Source organism: Epinephelus lanceolatus, chromosome 16 (genome assembly GCF_041903045.1).
Source record: "Epinephelus lanceolatus isolate andai-2023 chromosome 16, ASM4190304v1, whole genome shotgun sequence".
Lineage (NCBI taxonomy): Eukaryota > Metazoa > Chordata > Actinopteri > Perciformes > Serranidae > Epinephelus > Epinephelus lanceolatus.
In genome coordinates this window covers 6,508,523-6,533,506 of record NC_135749.1, presented here as the reverse complement: position 1 = coordinate 6,533,506, position 24,984 = coordinate 6,508,523, and the positions used below count along the sequence as shown (strand labels likewise).

Below are 24,984 nucleotides of genomic sequence, written 5' to 3'. Positions count from 1 at the left end.
GGTAGATGCACACTTCTTTCTGCGTGGTGATACGGTTTGTGGGTGTAGTTTGGTAGAAAGAAGATAGTTCCTACATGAACCTGCTCACAACAAGCTCTATGGATTATCTTGAGTAACCGCATCATGATTTCTGGAAAGAGACATTGCTGTGGGGTTTTTCAAATGTATTTTTTAGGTACTTTGAGCACCGCAAGCTGAATGTCGTCTAGTTTCATTATATTTGAGAGACGCAGTCAGCTCTAAAGTCCATATCTCTAACGCTCATTAACTCACACCAAAACAATCTAGTATGGTAAATAGCACTACAGGGAAGTGACTTTGGAGTGGCGTGATTCCTGTGCCCGTCAAAAAGCAGCTTTTATGTCCTTTATTCAGCCTTAGCAGCTCCCAGTCGTGTGCCTTACTGAGTGAAAACAGACCCAGACCCAACAGATAAAGTTGGCTGCAACGTGAACACATGGAAATAAGCCATTTACCAAATTGAAAGAGTAAGTGGCACTCACACACAGAGAGAGCTGTAAAACTGTGAACCCAGCTGAAACTACAGTGGGAATTGTTATCTAGAACAGTAAAACTGGAGCTATAATGACTCATTTTGGGGAAACAGCAGAGCAGACACATCAACGAAGAAGTAAGGATGAGGGTTGGGGGACAGAACATTTTGTGCATCACAGCATACCTGAAGACTGTGGTTAGTGTGCATCATCGAAAATGAATCAATACATTGTTTGCTCTTCACAGATTGTCACTCACACCAACCCACCTCATTTTATATTACGTTTCATGGAACTTGCGCTTTCAAAACAGTTTCCAAACGAACTCAATTGACACCTGCTGCCTTACAAATTATGTTAGATGTATCCTGACAAATTGGGAGGCGTTAATATGGCTAAGCACAAAAGATGCTGTCAGGACACCTGAGCCCTCTCATTACTGTCACACCAACTTGTATGGCACAAGCATGATTTCACTGTTTATTCAGAATGAACTGTTTGGTCACGTCAAGCTGTTGAAAGTGCAGCTTTAATAAAGTGCGGCCGGGAAAGAAGAACTGCAAACAAGCTTGTTAGATGGAGGCGGATTCTACAGGTGCAAAATTCAAAAGTGTCTCACTCCTACCCTTCTGTCATTCGACAAGGTGATGTAAGCTCAGATTTAAGAGAATAGAATTTGCAACAAACTTTTACCCATACTGCCTGTCATCCCGCCTTCAACTGCTGTTCTTCGTCTTGACGGTTGACACTTGGAGATGAGATCCTTTCATTTGGGGAGTCATGTGAAGTGTTAAGAGCTGCACCTTTTTCTCCCCTCTTTTTATTAAGTGTAAGAAGAAGGAAAAAACCCTTATCTGGACAGTGTGTTCCAGCTGTCAGGCTAATGATGTGCTTTGTTGTGTTAGTCTGGGCAGGAAGCTCGGTGCAAAGCGGGTTGGAAACAAGTCAAAAATATGTTTTCTTCTTGTTTAACCCCGTGGGTGTGACTGTCTAAGGGCCCTGACACATACAACTGACCTCTAAAACTACTACTGACAAGGACAATTTGGCAAACATCTTCCTTATGGTGGAAATTGCAACTGAACACACCACAAATAGGGATGTCAACAGCTATCCATTAATGGATTAACTGCCAGGACTATTTTTGACCAGTTACACATGTTGTCTATAAGTTACTTCTGCTACTCTTGCCTTTAGTAGTAGCACTGGCACTATGCTTTACCATAACAAAGCTTTAATATACTCATACCACAATTGTTAGCTTGGGAGGAGCTAGCTAGCATTGGCACATTTGGCAATTAATGACGGTAACGCTATTTCTGACCCATGGTGCCATTGCCACGGAAACATTTTACCTACCCTCCAGTCTCCTCCCAGGTCCCCCTGGTGAGTAAGCGTCTTAACTTTGAGCTGCAAAACCCCTTTAGCTTTGTTAACTATGTCATCACTGTTAGCTCAGTTAGCACCATTAGCAGTATCAGAACAGTTAGTGGTGCTAACATACACTGAACAAAAATATAAACGCAACACTTTTGTTTTTGCTCCCATTTTTCATGAGCTGAACTCAAAGATCTAAAACATTTTCTATACACACAAAAGACCATGTCCTCACAAATATTGTTCACAAATCTGTCTAAATCTGTGTTAGTGAGCACTTCTCCTTTGCCGAGATAATCCATCCCACCTCACAGGTGTGGCATACCAAGATGCTGATTAGACAGCATGATTATTGCACGTGTTTCTTAGGCTGGCCACAATAAAAGGCCACTCTGAAATGTTCAGTTTTATCACACAGCACAATGCCACAGATGTCACAAGTTTTGAGGGAGCGTGCAACTGGCATGCTGACTGCAGGAATGTCCACCACAGCTGTTGCCCGTGAATTGAATGTTCATTTCTCTACCATAAGACGTCTCCAAAGGCGTTTCAGACAATTTGGCAGTACATCCAACCGGCCTCACAACCGCAGACCACATGTAACCACACCAGCCCAGGACCTCCACATCCAGCATGTTCACCTCCAAGATCAGACGACGAGCATGCAGATGAGCTTCCCTGAGACGGTTTCTGACAGTTTGTGCAGAAATTCTTTGGTTATGCAAACCGATTGTTGCAGCAGCTGTCCGGGTGGCTGGTCTCAGACGATCTTGGAGGTGAACAACACACAGTCAGCATGCCAATTGCACGCTCCCTCAAAACTTGCGACATCTGTGGCATTGTGCTGCTGTGTGATAAAACTGGACATTTTAGAGTGGCCTTTTATTGTGGCCAGCCTAAGGCACACCTGTGCAATATTCACGCTGTCTAATCAGCATCTTGATATGCCACACCTGTGAGGTGGGATGGATTATCTCGGCAAAGGAGAAGTGCTCACTAACAGAGATTTAGACAGATTTGTGAACAATATTTGAGGGAAATGGTCTTTTGTGTGTATAGAAAATGTTTTCGATCTTTGAGTTCAGCTCATGAAAAATGGGAGCAAAAACAAAAGTGTTGCGTTTATATTTTTGTTCAGTGTAGTTAACAATGCATAAGTGGTTTTGCAGTTTAAAACCAAGCCACTTATTTATCAGTGCGACTGGGGGGAGACTGGAGGGTGGCCATCATGTTTCTGCACTAACTCTGTCCTGCCATCATGGGTTGGGACTTTGTTGGCAAAGGGGAAATAATAGGTCAGAAGTAACAATTTGTAATCCTGAAAGTCAAAAGACAAACAATAACAAACCACCCTGTGAATCTATTCCAGTGGTACTCTGTCTCTGTTGGCACCCTGAAAATCAAGCCCCCGAATCAACACTGAACAGAAACAGCTACTGTTCTCAGTAGTGGCTGCTGCAAATACTCAGACATGGCAAACAAGGGAAAAATGGACAAATATGCCATCAATCACAAAAGCTTTGAGCCAGGAGGACAACTCGGCTATCACCCATCCATTTCTTGCCATTTTAATCTCTCTACGCTTCTTCCTCTGATTCCTTTCTTCCTTCCATCTATCCATCTCGATCTCACTTTATTACCTTCCTTTCCCTCTCGCCACTCCTTCACTCTAACTGTACTCCTCTAACCGTACTTCACTGTGATGTACTGCCGGTCGGTCTCTGGCTTCCAGTTTGTATTTACAGGCCTGTAGTTTGTGCATATATTAACTGTTTTTCTTAGAACATTTTTACCATTGTTAGGAAACATGAAAACCCTTGGATGTAAACTTTTGGCTGTTAATAGCTTCTCATCTCATGTCCTCCTGAGACCTGGACTTTTGTTTGGTTTACATTTTTAATTTTTTCTAGCTATTTGGGATCAGTGGGACCTGATAAGTATAAAAAACTAAACATTGTCAATGATAAAGTCTCAATGTCCTCAAACGACTTGACAATAAAGTCCCAATGTCTTCAAATGAGATGATAATAAAGTCCCAGTGTCCTCCAACGAGATGATAATAAAGTCCCAATGTCTTCAAATGAGATGACAATAAAGCCCCAATGTCTTCAAATGAGATGATAATAAAGTCCCAATGTCTTCAAATGAGACAATAATGAAGTCCCAATGTCTTCAGATGAGATGATAATAAAGTCCCAATGTCCTCAAATGAGATGATAATAAAGTCCCAATGTCTTCAAATGAGATGATGATAAAGCCCCAGTGTCTTCAAATGAGATGATAATAAAGCCCCAATGTCTTCAAATGAGATGATAATAAAGTCCCAATGTCTTCAAATGAGACAATAATGAAGTCCCAGTGTCTTCAGATGAGATGATAATAAAGTCCCAATGTCCTCAAATGAGATAATAAAGTCCCAATGTCCTCAAATGTGATGATAATAAAGCCCCAATGTCTTCAAATGAGATGATAATAAAATCCCAATGTCCTCAAATGAGATGATAAAGTCCCAATGTCTTCAAACAGATGACAAAAAAGTGTCTTCAAACAGGACGAGTTTAGAGTTCCAATGTCTTCAAACGAGATGACTATAAATTCCCAATGTCCTCAAACGAGATGGTAATAAAGCTCCAGTGTCTTCAAAGAAGACAGTAATAAAGTCCCAATGTCCTCAAACAAGATGACAATTAAGTCTCAATGTCTTCAAACGACACAATAATGTCCCATTGTCTTAAAACAAGACGATACTAAGTCCCAATGTCTTCAAACGAGATGACAATAATGTCTTCAAACGGGATGATGATAATAAAGTCCCAATGTCCTCAAACGGGACGATAATAAAGTCCCAATGTCTTCAAACGGGACGATAATAAAGTCCCAATGTCTTCAAACGAGATGACAATAAAGTCCCACCGTCTTCAAATGAATACCTCCTAATTAACAGTGTCTTAGCTAGTTACTGTTGCTAAAATTGGTCAAATGTGTTGCCATATCAAACTACAAACATTATCAATCATTAAAAAACAAGTTTCAATCATTAAATGTGATCAGGTTTTGGACCTTGTCCACTTTTGTGTCGGGATCGGCTGCAGATGGACTTAGCTGACATGGCTGCCATCTTGTTTTTACATGATTAGTGTATTGCGCTCTTACTACCTCTAGATGACACCAAAAACTGTCCACGAACAAGGACAACAGGTCTAAGTTAAGTAGAAGGAAGTATAAGGTCTCAGGGTCTCAGGAGGATATAGGCTGTATACTGTATATCTTAGACAGCTGATTTGGATTATGCAATAAGCATATAATCTATATCTGTAGTATTTTTCCATTGAATGTACAATGATGTGGAGAAACACGCAAACTTCACGTTAATACAAAAGGCTTGAAATTTTAGGACTTCATCTATGAAATCTTTGCAATCCTTTTTAATGTCCTCCTCCTGATGGACACTCTTGAAACTTGCAGTGCCAAAGCAAATTCTTTGGCTGGGTGAGCAGTAATGTTCCCACAAAAAGTATTGATGGTACAATAAAACTTAAAATTTTACTTGAAGGCTGAGGCTGTTATTGCTGAGAGAGAGAGAGACACCTCACAGGTCATTAATGTCGGGTTAATTTATATCACACACAAAGATGAACTCTCTGCAGCAGAGACTCGGATTATGTGGGTGTGGGGAACTTTAAAGTGGAATGTGTTATGTCATAATTGTTGCTGCCTGATCTTTGGATAATTGTATCTATGGACCTCTTTATGTACCCCTGCCTCATTGATTTCCCTGCTGTTGTGTGCTTTTGTGTTTATAGAGAAGAAAGAAGTGACCCAGAGTCTGGAGAATTACACCTCCAAGTGTCCAGGTGGAATGGAGGTCATCACCCTTCCTGATGGCTTGAAGCTCCCTCCGGTGCCCTTTACAAAGCTCCCCATTGTCCGGTAAGACAGGAGTGCGACTGATTGTAGCTTTCATGTATCTTGTCACATGTTGGCTCAGTTTTGAACTTGGCAAACATATCATCCAAATTATACATTTGGAGTAATTATACCATTGGAACATTAAAGTTTGTCAGTTTGTCAGTAGCCATTACTGCTGAATTATTGCATGAAAAGCCCTGAATATATAATTGGTGCTTTAATGTCAATTGCTTTGAAATTAGGCCTTCCGCTAATCAATCTATCATGGAGTTCATTTAAAAAACATTTATAAATTTGGGTAATTTTGTTCTCTTTTGAAATTGCTGAGAATCTCTCAGTTGTTTGGATTATTCATATGGAATTTACAGTTGTCAACAAAACTAGCAAGAAATCTCTTTCTCTGTGTGGGTGTGTCCTTTGCATATCTCGTTAGCTGTTCATCTGATCTACTTCACACTTGGTGGGTGCATTGCTGGGGACCAAGAAACGTGCTATGTCAAATTTGGTGCAATTTGGACATGAGACATGTTCAGTGTTAATAAGCTTTAAGCAGTCTTTGGAGCATGTCCAAAGTCTGGCCCGGGGGCCAGTTGTGGCTCGCAGACCAATTTCAATCGGCCCTCGGCTTGACTTTCAAAATATACCACATGTGGCCCTTTACACAATAATGGTTGATCCAGCAAGATCAGTTTGCATTTTTACCCTTTACCTCACAATGACAGGACTATCATACACTTTGTAGACAGGCATCAAGTAGTAATAGTTCATTAAAAGATAAAAATTGTTGCATTTGTCTCACTTTTTGTTCTTTGAAAACCAATTTGACGGGAGAATCAGTTGGCCCCCAGGTATTTTCACGTTGTTTCATCTGGCCCCCATTCAAAAAAAGTTTGGACACCTGCCTTAAAGTATCCTGGTCTCAATGAGGACATAGACGTCACGTGTTTTTTTTTATTTGTCATTATTCTCTACAAGCTTCATCATTTCTCTCACAGCCTGTGGGTTATGACAGGTGTGTAGTGTAGACTTAAATATATTTTTTCTGGGTATCTTAGATCATGTCACTCTGTGTTTTTTTTTAATTTTATTAGCTTGTTATTTTTTCATTATTGTCTTATTGTATTGCCATTATATGGGTCATGTGATGGCCTCTGATTGGTTCCTGCCACTACATAGGTGGGGCCATACCTGTGTTGTATATTTTGAAAGCCCTGACGAAGACCTGCAGTGGTTGAAACATGTTGGCTCTTTTAATGATTTCGCCACTACAATAAAGGCTTTTTGATATTTCCTTTAAGTGCCTGGATTGCCTTCCTGAATTTCATTGAATACCTGGTAACTTAAAGGGAAATTTCGGTTTATTTCAACCTGTCTCCTATCGTCCTAAATTTGTTTCAAGTGACTAGTGACATAAAAATAATAGTTAGCATGTTAGCTTTTAGCCTAGATACAGCCGGGGCGCATAGTAGCATCAGACCTGTTAAAACGTAAGTGAACGGGCAACCTTCAAGTGCAAAGTTAGTCCACTAAATAAGCTTTTTTTCCACAAAGACCGCCTCATATCGTTAGGATAAATGTCAGAGAACATATAGAAAACAACATGTAAACGTGTTGTCTTACCTTACCGGTGTGCTGCCATGTTTGTTTACCATTTAGCTCTGCTTTCCAAAGCGCTGCTGAAAATCTCAAGAACAAGCAGCAATCTCATACCGTGCAAGTTCTTATCACGCCTGCGCCCCTTTGATCACAGAAGTTATTATTGCCTGCCTAACCATAAAGACTTTGACATGTTAATGAGCAACAGTAACTTTCCTCCAGGACTGCAGGTTCTGTGCAGGAGTCTTTATCTACTGGATTACATTGGCATTGTGTCTGTGAATGAGTTAATAGGTCCCTGAAACTGAGGAGCAGACACTTTGTTCAAGCGTCTGTGCTTTTGTTTTTATTGGTTTGCCGACCTTGTAACCTTAAACAAAGAGTGGTGTTATAAATCTCTCGCAGTGTGCACAAATATTCATCACAAATATCTGGATTATAAAGCCCAAGCTGTTGTTACTCTAAAGATGCACCAACTAACTCACAATACAAAGGACACGATAAAACATCACCAGTTTTTCTCTTGACATGAGGGCGAGATGATCAGTTTTGGTGTGAAATGTGCCGTTAATACACACTTACTCATGTCTTTTCCTGTGATGTCCAAACTAGGTCAGTGAAGCTCCTCAATTTGCCCGTCAGTCTGCGTCCTCACAAAGTGAAAGGCCTGCTGGGACAGAATATGTCCACCGCCAGCCCCTTTATCTACTCACCAATCATCATGCACAACAGAGGAGAGGAACGCTGCAAGAAGATCGGTGAGTCCATCATCATTTCTGTTGTGTCCGTGCACTTCTCAGCCTTCTGTACATTCTCACACACACACACACACACAGACCCATACTGGTGAGTTTCTTTTGGGTTTCATCCTCAATGTCCGTCTGAACCCGACCCAGCATAGACCACAACAGAGGACATTGGACATCTCAAAGAGAGAAACATAAATCCTGTCAGTTAATTCAATCAGTAATTCCATGTCTTAAATAACACAAATCACTTAGTTTTAATTGAGATATTAATGATTGAATTAAAACATCATATTTTCATGTTAAATATGTTTGTTAATATAATCAATCTTATACTGTGCCAAGTATTTATTGTATTTTTTTTTTAAAAAATATATAAATGCTTTGTTTTAAATGATAATTATTCCAATAATATTTGTAATAATTGTTGAATTATTTTTATTCTAGCTTTTAATTCCAAACAAAATCAGTATTTACAACTAATAATCATAAAGCCCATCAATGAATTAAATTACTTACCCAGTCACATAATAAAATACTTCCATTACTAAACCCAAATCATGACTTTAAATCATTTCATTCACACATAACGATGAAATATAGCTTCCGCTATCGAGCCGACAAGTCAGTAAACAAACAAACAACATTTTATAATCAACAAGATTGATGGCACATTAATACATTACATGAATGAAATGAATGACCATATCTACACACAACGCCGTCACACAAATTAAACTACATGAATGAATGAATCTCCGAGGATCGTTCCTGCTGCTTGTGTAATTTACGGTATGTTGTAAATCATCTTTATTTGTGCAACTGTCATACATGTACATACCACTAGCTTCTTTTAAATCATAGTGAAAGACTGAAAAAGAAAATAACAGTCTTTTAATTTATGCTGTAACACACACTCCATCATCATCATCATCATCATCATCATCACTGAGCAAATGTACAGTCCGTTGGAAAGTGTTTTTCAGTTTCAAGATATTGCATACATCCTGGACATGTCTAAACAGAAGGTAGAAAGAAAACCAGCATTCACTGATGGACGATATGACTCGAATATAGTCGGCGGTTCATTGTGTAGCCTGAAAGACTTCAGTATTACATATAGGAGAAAATCAGCAGTACTTTTAACTGACTGCTTTGAGAAGCTTTTGGCAACATTTTGCTTTCTCCTGAGCTTCTTCACCAACGAGTGAATCAAAGGAGAATGTCATCGATTTTACACACACAAAAAAAGCTACTTTTAAAAAGCTGTATCATGAGTCTGAGTGCAGAGCTAAGTCAGTGGCGTGCTCTTTAAAGTGCTTCTACTTTTTATCAATATCGCTGAAGTCTACAGCTTGTAGACAGCAGGCGATGCTTGGTATCTGGTGGTGTTGTCCCAGGCTTGTACTGCAGCATTTACAGTCAAACTCAGGTCAGATGTAGAGGATTTAAGTCTTTGTTTTTTAGAGTATTGGAGGGTTTGCGTTCTTGGAAATATTCTAGCTCCCATGTCATTGATCTTGACAACATCCAGTCATGGCAGAAACATAACAGAGTCCTTATGTGAGGTGATATGACACTGGCTTTTCTCTATTCTACGTTATTTATAGTTGGATGATATTGGCCAGATGCTGTCATCCCTCTTTAATTGTATTTAAATCACTATATATCAGCAGTTTATAAAATTTGAAATTAGATTTTATTCTTGAAGACAACAGCAGATGAAGTGCTCATGTGGGTTGCAGTATCATGGTATCCAGGAAGGTGCTCTTTGGTCAGGAAGTGTAGAACATCTTGAAAAAAACAAAATCCAAGGCAACTCTTCTCTGGTGCAAAAGTTAAAAGGCCTTTATTAAATGGCTAGTTCATGATGAACATTAAAATCACCAACATGTTTCGGCCATGCTCACTGGCCTTCATCAGGGCATATAGCTGCAGGGTTCACAGGTGGCCTAAATGAGGCCCTACTCAGACATGGGTGGAGCCAATCACCACTCTATTTGCCAGACTGCAGGCATATAAGCAAAACTCCCTTTACACAATGCACTCATAACTAGAAACCTGCATCATAGGGCCAGTAGGCAAACATTGAGAATATAACAGATATAATTAGAAAAAATCACAATAAACCATCAATAGGTCAAATTCTATAAGGAGAACAAGAAAATATATATACATAAACTGCATTCAGAAGCAGAAATAACATATGAAAATTAATAGAATATATACATAAAACACAAAAAAGAGACAACCAAGAATAAGAAAAAAAAGAAAAGAAAAAAGACACTAAATATATGCAAACAGATATACGAAGCAGGGCACCTTTACATAGGAAGTATTAATTTACAAAAATGGAGTGAGGTCAAGGTCCTCATTAATTCCTGGTTATACAGTAGCTTTCAGTTTGAAAATCCATTCCGCCTCTTTTTGATTGAGACGTTTCTGTCTATCCCCTCTTCTATCTGCCTCAGGGATATGGTCAATGCCCATAGCCAACACAGAGGAGGGGTCATTGCCATGATGTTCTTTGAAATGTTTAGCCATAGGGTAGTCCAGGTTACCTATCCTGATTGCATACTTATGTTCTGCAAGTCTATCTTGTAACCTGCGTTTAGTACAGCCAATGTAAAAGATTTGGCATACCTGACATTCAAGTTTGTAAATCACAAAGGTGGTTTTACAATTGATGAAATGATGAATACAATATGTTTTATTTCTAACTTCAAAGGTTTTAGATTTGACAATATTATTACAATGAGGACAATGGCCACATCTGTAACAGCCCTTAAGTTCAGATTTTAGCCAGTTATTGGGACGTGCAGCTGGTAGATTTTATTCTGTTTGCCTGTACAAAGATCAAATGCATTTACCAGTGAGTAAGTGTTTGGGGAATCGAATTGTATTTTTAAGGCAGCACTGAGGAAAACGTGTAATTTTCAGTCCTGAAAATGGTCCATAACAATATCAGAACAAACTAGTCATTTGGATGTCTTCCCCAATTAGTCAGTGAACCTGTTGGATGTAAGAAATACTTGCTCTCATTTCTTTCTTTCTTTCCGTTAATTATTATACATGTTGGGGAATGAAACCCATGCAAAAATAAATCAGATAATTTTTCAATTAAAGTGTACTTTGCTTCACTGTGATGTTATTTATCGATTTTAATTCCATTGTTTCCTCTTGTCATGGCATCCTTATAAACAAAGCCTTCATCATTTTAACTGGTGCTATTTTAAATTGATGACTCCTCCTCATAAAGGCCCTAATCGCCTGAGGAACATACAGTTGATTCATCATCACTTAGTATGTAAACAGCAGCAACAGGCTCAAGGCTGTGCTGCAGTGAATCACTGCTGTCCTGACTGGAAGTCTGGTGTATGAAAAACTGTAGCTTGTGTGTGTGTGTGTTGTGTCTGTAATGAATTCATTTCATTTCATACAATCCCAGATGCAAAGTCATTAATCAAAGTACAAATTAGCATTGTAGCATCTTTGAGTGGCTGTGAATTGGCTGGTGTGTGTTTGAGACTGTGTTGGTCTTCACTTTGTTGACACCAACCGCCACATGTGTCCAATGCTGAGTGAGGGACATCATGCAGGGCCCCTTCATCTCGCAGCATCTTTGAAGTCCTTTGAGGTCCATCCGCAGCTCTTTGATAAAAGTAATCAAAAGATGTAAACTGCTGCTTCAGAGTGTAGTTGTGAAATCAGTGCGCAGTGTGACTCATAAAACAAATAAAGTAAAGGCTGTCGACATTATATAACTACCTGACATCTGATATTAAAGGGGAACCACGCCCATTTTTAAAATTCATACATGTTCCTAAGGTTTAAGAGAGTCCAAAAATATTGGTAAACATGAACAACTCCAAATCCAAAAACTAGAGTACCAAAACTCAAACTTGTGATGTCATAGGGTTTAAAGTCTGGAGCTGCTCCATAGACAGTGGTGGGGTTTCCATCCACCTATTTTTATTCGCATTTTCAAAAATTGCAAAAAAAAAAAAAAAACAAAAAAAAAAAAACAAACTTGGATGGAAACACCAGAAATTCGAAAAAAAAAGCCCAAAATTCGCGAGGGGTTGGATTTGTCAGCGTCTCGATAAAAATAAAATGCGACTTTTTCTATGGAAACAGGTTTTGTGAATAAACGATGACGTACCGGCACATAGATCCTCAAATGTGGCCCTTGACATACGGAAATGTTTCAGCCAGAGTTTGTGAGTGAAATGCTGTTGGACAACTACTTCCCAAAAGTCCTTCACATGCCTACGTTCCCATACACACGGAGAACGATGCGGTGGTCTCCTTCCAGCTATTTCCGACAGTACTCTTAACATTAAACTTCTTCTTTGTCGTCTCTTCTTCAAGATGGTCAGGTACGCTGTGAACGCTGACAAAATGCTAACCAGAGTTCTCCCAAGAGCCGACAGGTTTATCAGGAATCTGTCCATGGTCTGTTGTTGAGTGTCAGTTGAGTGTGTTGTTGTTTACAGTGGGCATAAGACGCTCTCTTATGACATCATCTCATGGCGCACTGTTCTTCTACGGGGGTGTTTTTATTTTGTTCATTTTTCACGAGAAGTGCCACCTACTGCCTCTCCTGTTGACTCCCAATAATCGCAAAACAATAACGAATGGAAACGGGCATAAATTCACATTTTCTTTTGCGCATTTTCACAAAATTCGCTCAAATATTTCAATAAATTTGGATGGAAACCCCACTAATGACTAGTAAAAGATGTTCTAGATGACACTGAGAGCAGCCAGGGGAATGTTCTGACTATATGGGAACATTTTCTGTTTCACAACTGAGAACTCTACAATAGAAAAAAGCTTGTGTGGGTATAAATAGTCTCGTCTTCTTTGCTTGTGTTAGTACTGTAGTAGTGGTACACAACCTGTTTTGGGCTAAGGCCCCCCTGTCAATTATCCTGAATGTTGATGTTGATTATGATTCTGTGTTACACCATGAAATGAAAAAGCATGTCATTGAATTCCACATAACAGAATTGATTAAACTGGACAGTGGGAATATCATTATCATTAGTTTCAGAGGGAGCAAAAAAAAAAATGGTGTGATTAGAAATTATATTTAATTAATGAGCGTTAAACACATGCAATGGTTAGGAATTTGTCATCCAAAGTTTAATTAGGTCTTGTTATTGATAACAAACAGCACAGCAGCCAATTGGAAAGCAGTAATGTGGCCGTAATTTCAACAGGAAGCATCTTATACAGAATTTATTAAAACTTTTTTCATACATACATATAGTGATTGGGTTGTAAACTGTCTATACACTTTTTCTGGATGACTAATATAAAGTTACAATTGGTGATTACAGTGCCTTGTTAAACGGTTAATGACACTGTGCAGTGCATCTACAAACATTTTTTGGTGGCCATTACAAAATTGCAGTGTCTGAAGGAAGTGGCAACCTCAGAGGCTGAAAAATGAAGCACCAGTGATGATGGTGATGACCGAAATGTTGGCTTTAAACTTGGGAGTCCACAAATCAGTGGGTGATGTCACGTTAGCTATGTTCATTATTTTTACAGTCTGTGGTTTAAAGATACACTACACAGTATTCATTAACCATTTAACAAGGTATTATGGTCATCAGTTGTAACTTTATAATGGCTATCCAAATAATTTTGATCAACAGTTTACCAACCAATTATTAATCATTAACAAATACTTAATATAGTACATTAAGTGTTACGATGTGTGCAACAATAAACAATCAGTAGATAGGATTTATTATCATTTCATTGTTTATTAACAGTAAAGTAACTACAGTGTTACCAAAGTTTAATGAACTATCAATCCTACTATATAATGACGAAAATCTGTGTGTGTGTGTGTGTCTGTGTGTGTGTCTGTGTGTCTGTCCCACGTTTTTCTCCTCACTGACTTGGTCAATCCAGGTGAAATTTGGCACAGTGGTAGAGGATCATGGGAGGATGCCAATGAAGCAATATTACATCAATTGGCCAAAGGGGGGCGCTATAGCAACCGATTGAAATTGCAAACTTTGAATGGGCATATCTCATGCCCCGTATGTCGTAGAGACATGAAACTTTGCACAGAGATGCCTCTCCTCATGAGGAACACATTTGCCTCAAGAACCCATAACTTCCGCTTATATAGATTTTCCGCCATTTTGAATTTTTTGAAAAACACTTCAAATGGATCTCTTCCTAGGAAGTTTGAGCGATCTGCATGAAACTGGGTGAACATAATCTAGGGACCAATATCTAAAGTTCCCTCTTGGCAAAAGTTGGAAAACTTACTAAAACTGAGCTTCTATAAGGCAATGAATATTGCGGAGGGCGTGGCTCATCACATAAAGGTGTATAACATCTCAAGGGTTTCACCCATCACCACGCAACTTTGTAGGCATATGACCACACATAATCTGAGGGGACCCCTCCATTATTGACCCCATCAAACAAAATGGGGGCGCTAGAGAGCTCATTTCTTATCTAGGCCTAACCGCCATATGGATTTTTACTAAACTTGGTAGATATGTAGAACAGGACGCCTCAAGGTGACTGGAGAAATTTAACTCTAATTGGCAACTGGGTGGCGCTATAACAACAGAAAAATGCTTAAAAATGGCTAAAATGCGACCGATCACTGTGGCTCCCCCTGTGGACCAATGTTGGGGTTTTTCTAATGTTTGGTATGACTAAGTCATGGTATGATATGCTGTACACAATCACAGAAACTGTCAGTGTGTCATTCTGTCAGTCAGTCATTCTGTCTGTCCCACATTTTTCTACTGACTGACGTGGTCAATCCGTGTGAGGATTGGCATAGGTAGAAGGTGACAAAGCTACCAATGGGTATGGACTAGTTTACCATTTATTTAATAATGATTATTATAGTGTTACCACAAATATGTTGTTATATGATAGTATCAGTGCTGTGGAAATGTTCATTATGTTGAATGAACTGTGTGCCTGACCGGACACACCCTGGGTTGTTACTTGAGATTTTGCCATTCTTTGAATACAGCCTGTTGTAGGAGAATTTTCGACAATCGTCACATACAGCAGGAAGTGTAAAACCTGAATGAAAAGCTTGAATATTTCTTCAGAAATTCTGTTCTTTTTAACTGCCTTACATCTGTAATCAATCAAAATGTACAAATCATTCATATTAGAGGTGGATGATAGTGAGCTGACCACCAGTGATTTTTCATAAATGGCCAGTATTCATACCCTGGAGCTGCCCTTGTCTTTAATCCGTATTTTGATGTTGAAAGTCACATTTTCCTCTGACGCACTGTGGTGTTGTGAGACTCTGGAGATTCATTCAAACATGCTTTACCCTCTTAGTCCATCTGCCTCTGGAGAGCAAGCTGCCAGCTAATGAAGTTAAGATTCTGCCTTAACTCCTTCAAGGCATCTCCCAGCACGCAGGGACTGTAGAAATCAAGCATTTGAAAGATGGGTTAACTGTGAACATGCATTCATCACACAATGGCCACATGTCGGCATGTCCTCCCCTGCAGAGCTCAGTATTATTTCTGTCACGCTGTATGACACCAGCCACAACCTCTTTTACCCTTTTTAATGTCATAGCACAGCTTGGATTCTCCAACCTGAAAAAGACATTTTTAAACTTGGGTCTAGTGTGTGCTTGCTTTGTCATCAGCGTTATGTGCACTATAGGGATATTTCTGAGGACTTCATTATGCGCCAGTATGAGCCACAGCTGTAAACTTTTACAGCTTAGAGTAAACCATCACTTCCCACTTACTCATTTCACTGATGGGCAACTGAAGTCTAGTATTCCTTCCTAGGCTCTGGCAATTAAGGTGTGTGAATGCTGAGAATATATGTGTGCGTGTTTTCATGCTCTTTAAATCACATGCCATGAATCAGGTTGATGTTCAGCCATAAAAGAAGGGGTCCTCTAATGGAAGATTGTTTTCCCTGTAATTGCTCTGAGACTCAGTTTTAAGAACTGTGTAGTCTACAGCTATCCATTCCCTTTGATGTGGGTGATAGGCTATTTATTACAGTGGTATATGAGCATACAGGGAGGTGAACTTTACTTCATCTTGTCCTCGTTGGGGAGGCAGGGACACAGTGCGGCTAGTAAGTGTTTGGACAGTGACACGTTTTATATTATGTCACATTGGATTTGAAATAAAACAGTAACTATGGGGGTAAAATGCTGACTTCCAGCTTTAAGGGTGCAAGGGGGCATTCACATCCATAGTAAGTGAGCAGTTTGCCCTTTTTAAACATTGTCCCCCAACATCAGAATAATAAAACAGGGCAGTGATCTGACACATACAGAGTTTTAGGGTCGAACAGTGGAATAATCTTAACAGGCCAAGTCAGTGACCTCGGTCCAGCAAAGAGTGTTACACTTGCTGAAAACCAGACTGAAGGAAGAAAGATTCATCAATGTCTTCTTCTGGAAACCACTCTGAAAAAGGATTTTCCTCACAAACCACCACTATGAAAGAGACATCTATAAAACTGTCCACAGACTGCAAATCAGATCAGTTATTACTCTCTGTATTTTGAGTTTTTAAACCATAATTTTTAATTTCAAGGACTTTCTCAGAGCCTCCAAAGTTTTATGGGCCAAGCAGAACTTGGAGGCCTCCTCTTAGCAAGAAATATTAATTTAATTTAATGGGCGGCATGTTGGAGTCTTGGTATTTAGCTTTTATAGTACATCCATGGTTAGCATGAGGGTCAGGGATTAAACAGCTGGCCGTTTGAGGATGCTGCAACACTGTCCCTAGACTGCATTCAAACCAACAATAGCTCTGTGTTAAAAATCATAGCATACTCATTCTTTGAAATGAGACCACAGAGAGCGCCACTAAAAAAAATGCAAGGTTGTGCCACAAAAAACTTAATCTGGATCAACTTTTGCTGCAATTAAAAACAACTTAATCTGACAAGGTCCACATTTGGTAGATGACTTTGTAATATACACTGATCAGCCAAAACATTTGTACGACTGGTGGGTGAAGGAAACAACATTGATCCTCTTGTTACAATGCAATGTTATGCTGGACAACCTTGGGTCCTGGCATTCATGTAGATGCCACTTGATGCTCTCCATCCACCCAAACACCACTGCAGACCAAGTGTCTTCCTCATGGCAATAGTACCCCACGATGGCAGTGGCCGCCCCAGCAGGACAGTGCACCATGACACACTGCAAAAATTGTTCAGGAATGGCAGGAAAGGCATTGACCTGGCCTCAAAATGCCCCAGATCCCACTTTTAAAAAACATTAGTGGGACGTGCCAGTATCCCAGAGGTAACCCTGATCAAAGGTTGAGCCCCTTAAGATCAGACTTGGCTTTGACCTGTCGAGGTATCCATACAGGGAGCTGATGGTGGAACCTTCCTGTGGGTGGCATACTGGCAGGTCCCACCAATGCTCACTCAGATTGGGGAATTCGGAGGCCAAGTTGACGCCAGTAGCAAGGGGAAAGAGAAGGATTGAAATGCCAGAAAGGTCCCCAGTCAGACTCGATCCACGGACTTTATGAATACATGGTCAGCATCCAAAACCTCCGGTACACCCCATCCCTGCTCAGTCTTACCCACCTGTTTGCTGCATGTGTTGGCAGTGCCCACTATTCTCCTGCTTGAATGGTTCTTGCATTGGCTGCACTTTCTTAGTATATTTGACAAAATAATGGTCATTCGAGAGCTACTTTTGCGTGACCATCAGCCACATATGGTGGTCTAGATCAGCAAATGGAGTTTGCTTCATAGTCAATGTGACTTTGTATTGACATCAGATAAGATAAGCTTTATTGACTGTTGTAAGGCAACAGAAATTCTCTGAGGATAGACATCAAACTAGCACTGCACTTTTGAAACACATTTAAAAACAATAAACAAATGAAATAGAACTGTTAAAATGACAGTTTTTAAGAATGATGCCATTAACAAGAACAATGTCAACAGGTCAGGGTAGAGTGCCTAATTTAATTTGTTCAGACAGTCAAGATTATTTTATCAGACTACTTCTCTCAAGTCAACAATGAGCTCTCACCATCAATCTCTCACTGCTATTTTAAATAGATACAGCATTTCATTTTTTGGTGTATATTTTTTAAATTCCTCTGTTTACAGTATCAACTAAATGTCCTCCAGAAATGTGTCTCCGTCTGAGGCGCTAATGACTTGTGATTTCAAACGAGCTTGAAAGCTCGACTTTATGTTCATATTCCCTTCATTCCCTCTTGCTCTGGGGTTGCTTCATTTCACATGCATGACTTTTGCTCCAGCGCCCAGGCGTAGTGTGTATATATTATTCAGTATAAAAGATTAACATTGCTGATAGTTCAACAGAATATTTCTCTGTAAGTTGCAGTAACATCTTGAGTTCTGTCTCTGGTCAATAAAAGATGATTTTCCTGGCACACGGGAGACAGTTTGACAAAATAATTTGCCCTTTAAGGAATCAAACACAGGCAGTGTTTAACCAACCATGCAGCCATACATTGGCTCAAAGCATTCATTATTGCTTTGTACGTTGAGGAGCTGAAGCCTTTGGAGATCTGTGCAGAATCTCAATGGCCACTTGAGGAGTTAGGACTGAAGCAACACAAAAAAGAAAGCAGCAATCCACTCTGTTTTTCTATTTTCTGAGGTGTATTTCACACTTAATTGGCCGGCTATGAGAGCATGCCTGTGAGCCAGACCTGAGGTTGTGTGGGGCTTTCTAGACATTCATATCATAGATATCTTTCTTTTGACTGACTTAATTTCCCAAGGTGCATGGCTGGAGTTTGCTTTCCATAAATCCCCTTTCCTGCCGGGGACTGAGCCAGGATTTTTTAGGCCCTCTTTTGCAAGTCTATTTACAGAAATGGACTCTCAGAATGGACTATAGAATATGTTGGTGGTTTTAAATGGAGATGGGTATGGGTACAGTGGGACTGAAGTAGCTTCTCAATCTAACAGACCCTTTTAACATCTCATTCAGGAATGATGGAAACTGCGGTGCAGAGCTGTAATCTCTTCTCATATTTATTTTTTCTAAAAGTAAGACTAAGCTGTTTCTAAAATCCAACTTTTTTTTCTAAGAATGTTTGGACTTTATAGAATCTACTTGAATTCAGCACCCATAATGCAACGCTAACTTACCTTTTACAGTTCACATTTCTCAGGGGTCCATTTAATTAGGTCCTAACATAATTTGATCCCATTATTCCTGCTGTTAGCTCATTACTGCAGGGATAAATGTCATTCTCAGAACCAACAATGACCCATTGAAAATGCCCTATTATACCCTCAACGGCTCCAGCTGTTCGAATTAATGTGAATTTCTTGCACAGTATAATCAATGTATATACACTCCATGGCCCAAAGTATGTGTGTACCCTACAGTTTTCACCCATTACATCTTATTCCAAATCCATGGGCATTACTATGCTGCAGTAATGACCTCCACTCTTCTGAGAAGGCTGCTGACGTGATGTGGTACCTGGCTGCACTTATTTTGCAACGATAGCATTTTCCCTGTGTTAAAAAAGTTGCCATTCGAATAAGGCTACTTTGTTGATGCAGTGGGGTTGCCAGTACAGAGGGGCAGGCAAAAAAGTTGGACCTGGCTCAGCTTTTACCGGACTGTATTGTGATGTGGTAAAGTCCTCTTCATTGTAAACCACTGTGCAGTGTTTTGGCACTGTACATGAATTTAAGTATTGAAAGGACAGGTCTTGTTTCTATGTGAAGTTATGTATCAGACTGTGTCTTGGCAGGGAGTGGTAACACCCTGGAGTCTCAGCCGGTAGTCCGACAAGCTCAGAGTGACAGCAAGGCTCCAGGAAGTTACTGCTCTGGGCCAAGGAATAGTTTGGTATTGGACGTCCTCTATGGTTTAGGGATCTGGCATTCAACAAAATGCTCCAAAAATTATAATCAGAAAAAGAAACAGTCCAAAACATAACCCTCTACACTTTGTTCTTTATGGATTAAACAAAGCTTTAGATGTTGTTTCTTTTGGACAGCACAAGGCCGGCTTTTCACCCCTGTTTCCAGTCTTTTGAGTTTCTAGTTGGACATTCAGGGAATCGCTTTCTCGCCAGGAAATTGATACCACTGTTATGTCTTAGTTCTGCGCATCAGTAACCTGTAAAACTACAAACTGTCAACTTCCCATTGCGGTTTGTGTATGTATGAAACAAACGAGACATAACTTGTTAATTAGTCAAATTTAGTGGTGCAGGCATATTTCTGTAGCCTAATGGTGTGTTTTCCTCAGCTCATTAGTTACAAATAGGTTTTAATACCACTGACATCTTATTTTAATGTATCCATGTCTTTTTTTTTTCTTTTCCCAGACTTCCAGTGGGTTCAAGGAGATGTCTGTGAGGTTCAACTCATGGTCTACAACCCCATGCCTTACGAACTTCGTGTGGAGAACATGGTCAGTGAAATGTATTACACCTGAGCTTAAAATGTACTGTGATAAATGCTTTGAAGGAGAGTCGCTGATATCAGTGTCTGATGAATCAGAATTTTTGAGTATTTAACCGCAGCTTTGTGAAAACAGGAGGTTGCCGACTTGCTTTTCATGTAGTAGTAATACAAACAGTCCCTCTGCACCCACACAAGAATTGCAACAGGGCAAGTGATAATGCTTTGTATTCATCTTTGATAGCCTAATTAAGGTCCCTTGAAAGCTTTTCTGACAGTTTAATATCGTAATGATTGTATGAGCTGGTGAGAACAAACTCTTCTTGCCCCTGACAGTGAGAAAACATCACTAGGGAGATGCACACCCCCTGTAGTCCTATTACTTTTATGGTTTCACACACCATTCTGTCAGACAGGATAGGTTCTATATTGAGGTAAGCATAAGGCCATTTGCTCTCTTTATCTATGCAAAGTAAAGTTTGAAAAGAGCCATCAGACACCAGGCAGTCATTTAATTGTTTTGTTTAATATCAGCTTGGTGACTATAGCTTTTAAACTTCAGAACACTTCCTTATTAAAGGACCTCTGATTGTAAACGAGCTTGAAAGCTCGACTTTATGCTTCTTAATTTCTGGACTTTGTCACTACCTTACCGCTCCTTCTCAGCACACACCAGATGAGCCACTTTATCAGGGTCAAGGGTACAAAGGTACCAAATAAAATACCCTTCTTTCTGCTCAGTGCTGTGTCTGTTTTCTGAATTCAGTGATGTGGGGCAACCCTGAAATGCAAAGTAATCGTCAGGCTCAGTAAAAGGCCAGCAGGGAGAGGCCTGCTTTCAGCTGTTAGATAGCGGTGGCACACACAGGCGCTCACACAATGTACTACCTGTCAAAACTGATGTTACCTTTAATTATTTGGAAAGTCGAGGACAAATTGCCGTGAAAGTTTCGTGGCGGAGTGTGAACAGAGACAGCGGCCTCTTAATTGCGGTGGCTGTCTCGGAGCTGATGCCAAATAGACTTAGACAGGTCTTGCTGGTTGATTTAGCCGCCCTGCGTTGTCTCATAATGACACATGCTGTTACAGACGCAGGAAACGCAGGCGACCTCCGGTTTTGGAACATCTGGAAAGTGCTTATAATGGAGGAGTAATCACCAGCCAATTGTCCCTGAGTGTGTGTTTGTGTATGTTAAAGCTCCAGTGAGCCAAATTCATTTCTGATAAATATCATCACAGTAGATCACAAACTGTGGTCACAGTAGGGAGACGTTTTTCATTCCATCAGATATGCTGTAGGTGGCTTTTAATATTAAAAATAATCATTCAGAACTTAAAAAAGGAAAATACAAACCTGTTCAAAAAAGTTAAAATTAGCACATTCACTCGTGTGTGGTCTTTTCATCAATGCCGATTAAATACATGCGATTACTGCAGAGGTATTTGACCCATGTCTGAATGTTGACTGTAACCTTTACCCACATAGAAAAGCCAGATGTAAGCGGGTGCTAGTGGCTTTTTTGTGCAGTGGAAAAGGGGCTTTAGTCTGACATACATTTGTGTAAAATGGTTAAATAATTTCGTTACTAGTTGGTCCGTTGGTCCGTTATTAGTTATAATTAAATTATTACATTATTACATCAAATAATTTTAATACCTTTTAATCATTTATGTCATTCATCAAGCAAAAATTCCAAACATTTGTTATTGCCAACCCAAAGTGTGAGGATTTGTTGCTTAAAGCTGTATTTGGTAACTTTTATGAAAATATTTTTTTGTCATATTTGCGGAAACTGTCACTGTATCCACACAGTAGACCATGACACAGATGATCTGTGAAAAAAAATTATATCCCCCTGCCTCCTCGTATTTCTTTTAATGGCATTACCACACATAAGTGTAAAAAAACAATCAGAGCTGAGGAGTCTCTAATGCAGCCGTCAGTCCTGTCAATCACTGCTCGTGAACTGCAATCAACCAGGCCACGCTGATCAAATATGAATCAAAGTTCTGTCAGTGCATTTTCTGTTTGTTTTTTTTTTTTTTTTTCAAAAATTTTCAGAAGCATATTTTAGTGTACTGTTTAGCTGTAACATGAGAAAGTTGGTCAGGCTGGTGGGCGGTGCTTGGTACTTTGCTCGAGTTTTTCCATCATGGCAGCCGGGACATATACTTTTCCATTTTAAAGCTAAACAGTCACTAAAATATGTTTCTGAAAACATCTGAGGTGAAAAATAGGCAATGCAGTGTGATAATCTCAATTCAGTGCTGTTTACTTTGACCACAGTTCATGAGCTTTGAGTGACATGATCAACAGCTGTGTTGAGACTCTGACTGGATGTTTTCCGTGAGCCTCAGTAGATTCTAGCAAATGCGAAGAGAAGCAATACGAGGAAGAACATGTTTGTTTTTCACTGATTTTCTGTCTCAAGTATTTCAGTGTGGATGTAGTGACAGTTATTTTTCTAAAAATCACTGTACCTGTACCTTTAATATTATTGTAAATATCTTTGATAACCTTGGACATCCCCCCCAGTACCCATCCACCTGTCCTCCCATCAGAAGTACAGATAACATAAAACAAACATAAATATATAAGGGAAATAAATAAATCAAACAATCCATCCAATCACATCCATCAACAAACTTTCATTGATCACGAAAATGAAGGTGAGTCGCACTCATGTCCCCAGGAATCTTGCTGGGCTGTACAGTAATTTTGCTGTAGTGGTCCCAGTTTGAATTGCAAGTAGCTCACCTGGTAGAGCATCTATAAAGGAGACATCCTTGCCACAGTGGCTGCAAATTCGATTCTCACCTACGGCCCTGTGCTGCATGCCATCCACTCTCTCTTCCCCTTTCACGCTAACCCTGTCCTTTAAAATAAAGGCTAAAAAATCCAAAAAATAATCTTGAATATAAAAAAAGCAAGTAAATAGGACTCCCCCACATTAAAAAGAAAAAAAAAAAAAACACTTAAGATTTTTGTTCTGATGTCATAAACATTTTGACGAGCCGTACCAGTAAATCTGATGGCACAGTGTTGCAGTGGTTCACACTGTCGCCTCACAGCAGGAGGGTTCTGTGCTTCTGTGTGATGTTCGCATGTTGTCCCTCCCCTCTTTGGCTTCCTCCCACAGTCTAGTGACATGCAGGTTAGATTAATTAGTGACTCTAAATAGGTGTGAATGTGAGTGTGAATGGTTGTCTGTCTCTGTGTGTCAGCCCTGTGATAGTCTGGTGACCTGTCCAGGATGTGCCTCTCGCCCAGTGACAGCAGAGATACGCTCTAGCTCCCTGTGACCCTATACCAGGATAAACAGTTATGTTGAGAAAAAAAAAATGAAAGTATCAGTCAATTATTTGATGTGTGTGAGGAGTCAGTTTAAAGGGAAATTTCGGTTTATCTCAACCTGTCTCCTATCGTCCTAAATTTGTTTCAAGTGACTAGTGACATAAAAATAATAGTTAGCATGTTAGCCGTTAGCCTAGATACAGCCGGGGCGCATAGTAGCGTCAGACCTGTTAAAACGTAAGTGAACGGGCAACCTTCAAGTGCAAAGTTAGTCCACTAAACAAGCTTTTTTTCCACAAAGACTGCTTTCCAAAGCGCAGCCGAAATATCGCGAGAACAAGCAGCAACAGCTGGAAGGCAGAACCGGACAGTAGCCTGAAAAGTTCATTCATTTATTTTATGAAAGATTTATAGAATAATGGCTGACTTTTTGCCAGACTTTGACTTTGTGGAGGAGGAATTTGATTTTGCAGAGTTTGATGGCCGCCCTTATTTATTTGAGCCAGAATACACTGACAAAGAGCTTCGTGAAATTGAAGAACGGAGGAGGAGAGAGAGAGAGGGGCGCAACAGGTAGAGGACGAGAGAGGAGGAATGGCTGCTGCAAGGCTGCGTAGCTCTGGAGATTGGTGGTGTACCTGTGAATGCTGTGCCCCAGTGCCCACAGAAGAGGAATGCCTCTGTTGCAAGGAATGGGACCAGTTGCAGCCTTATTTTCAAGGTCTGGATGTGACCGAGGACGAGACACCTCCACCTGGAGCAGTATCCAGCTGGGCTTTATCTAGAGCTCACGAGATTTCAGGCACGGTATGAGATCGCTGCTTGTTCTTGCGATATTTTGGCCGCGCTTTGGAAAGCAGAGCTAAATGGTAAACAAACATGGCACCACACTGGTAAGGTAAGACAACACGTTTACATGTCGTTTTCTATATGTTCTCTGACATTTATCCTAACAATATGAGGCGGTCTTTGTGGAAAAAAGCTTGTTTAGTGGACTAACTTTGCACTTGAAGGTTGCCCGTTCACTTACGTTTTAACAGGTCTGATGCTACTATGCGCCCCGGCTGTATCTAGGCTAACGGCTAACATGCTAACTATTATTTTTATGTCACTAGTCACTTGAAACAAATTTAGGACGATAGGAGATAGG

The 24,984-nt window shown here is 40.0% G+C and overlaps 1 protein-coding gene across 2 annotated transcripts in view; it reads left to right on the top strand.

Annotated features, from left to right (window-relative positions):
* Positions 1 to 24,984, top strand: part of trappc9 (trafficking protein particle complex subunit 9) — a 323,945-nt gene that overhangs the window by 43,530 nt on the left and 255,431 nt on the right. For both annotated transcript variants that reach the window (XM_033637215.2, XM_033637214.2), the window contains 3 exons: positions 5,675 to 5,801; positions 7,989 to 8,134; positions 20,464 to 20,549. In XM_033637215.2, the coding sequence (XP_033493106.1) occupies positions 5,675 to 5,801; positions 7,989 to 8,134; positions 20,464 to 20,549 (359 nt within the window). The remainder of the gene's footprint in view (positions 1 to 5,674; positions 5,802 to 7,988; positions 8,135 to 20,463; positions 20,550 to 24,984) is intronic.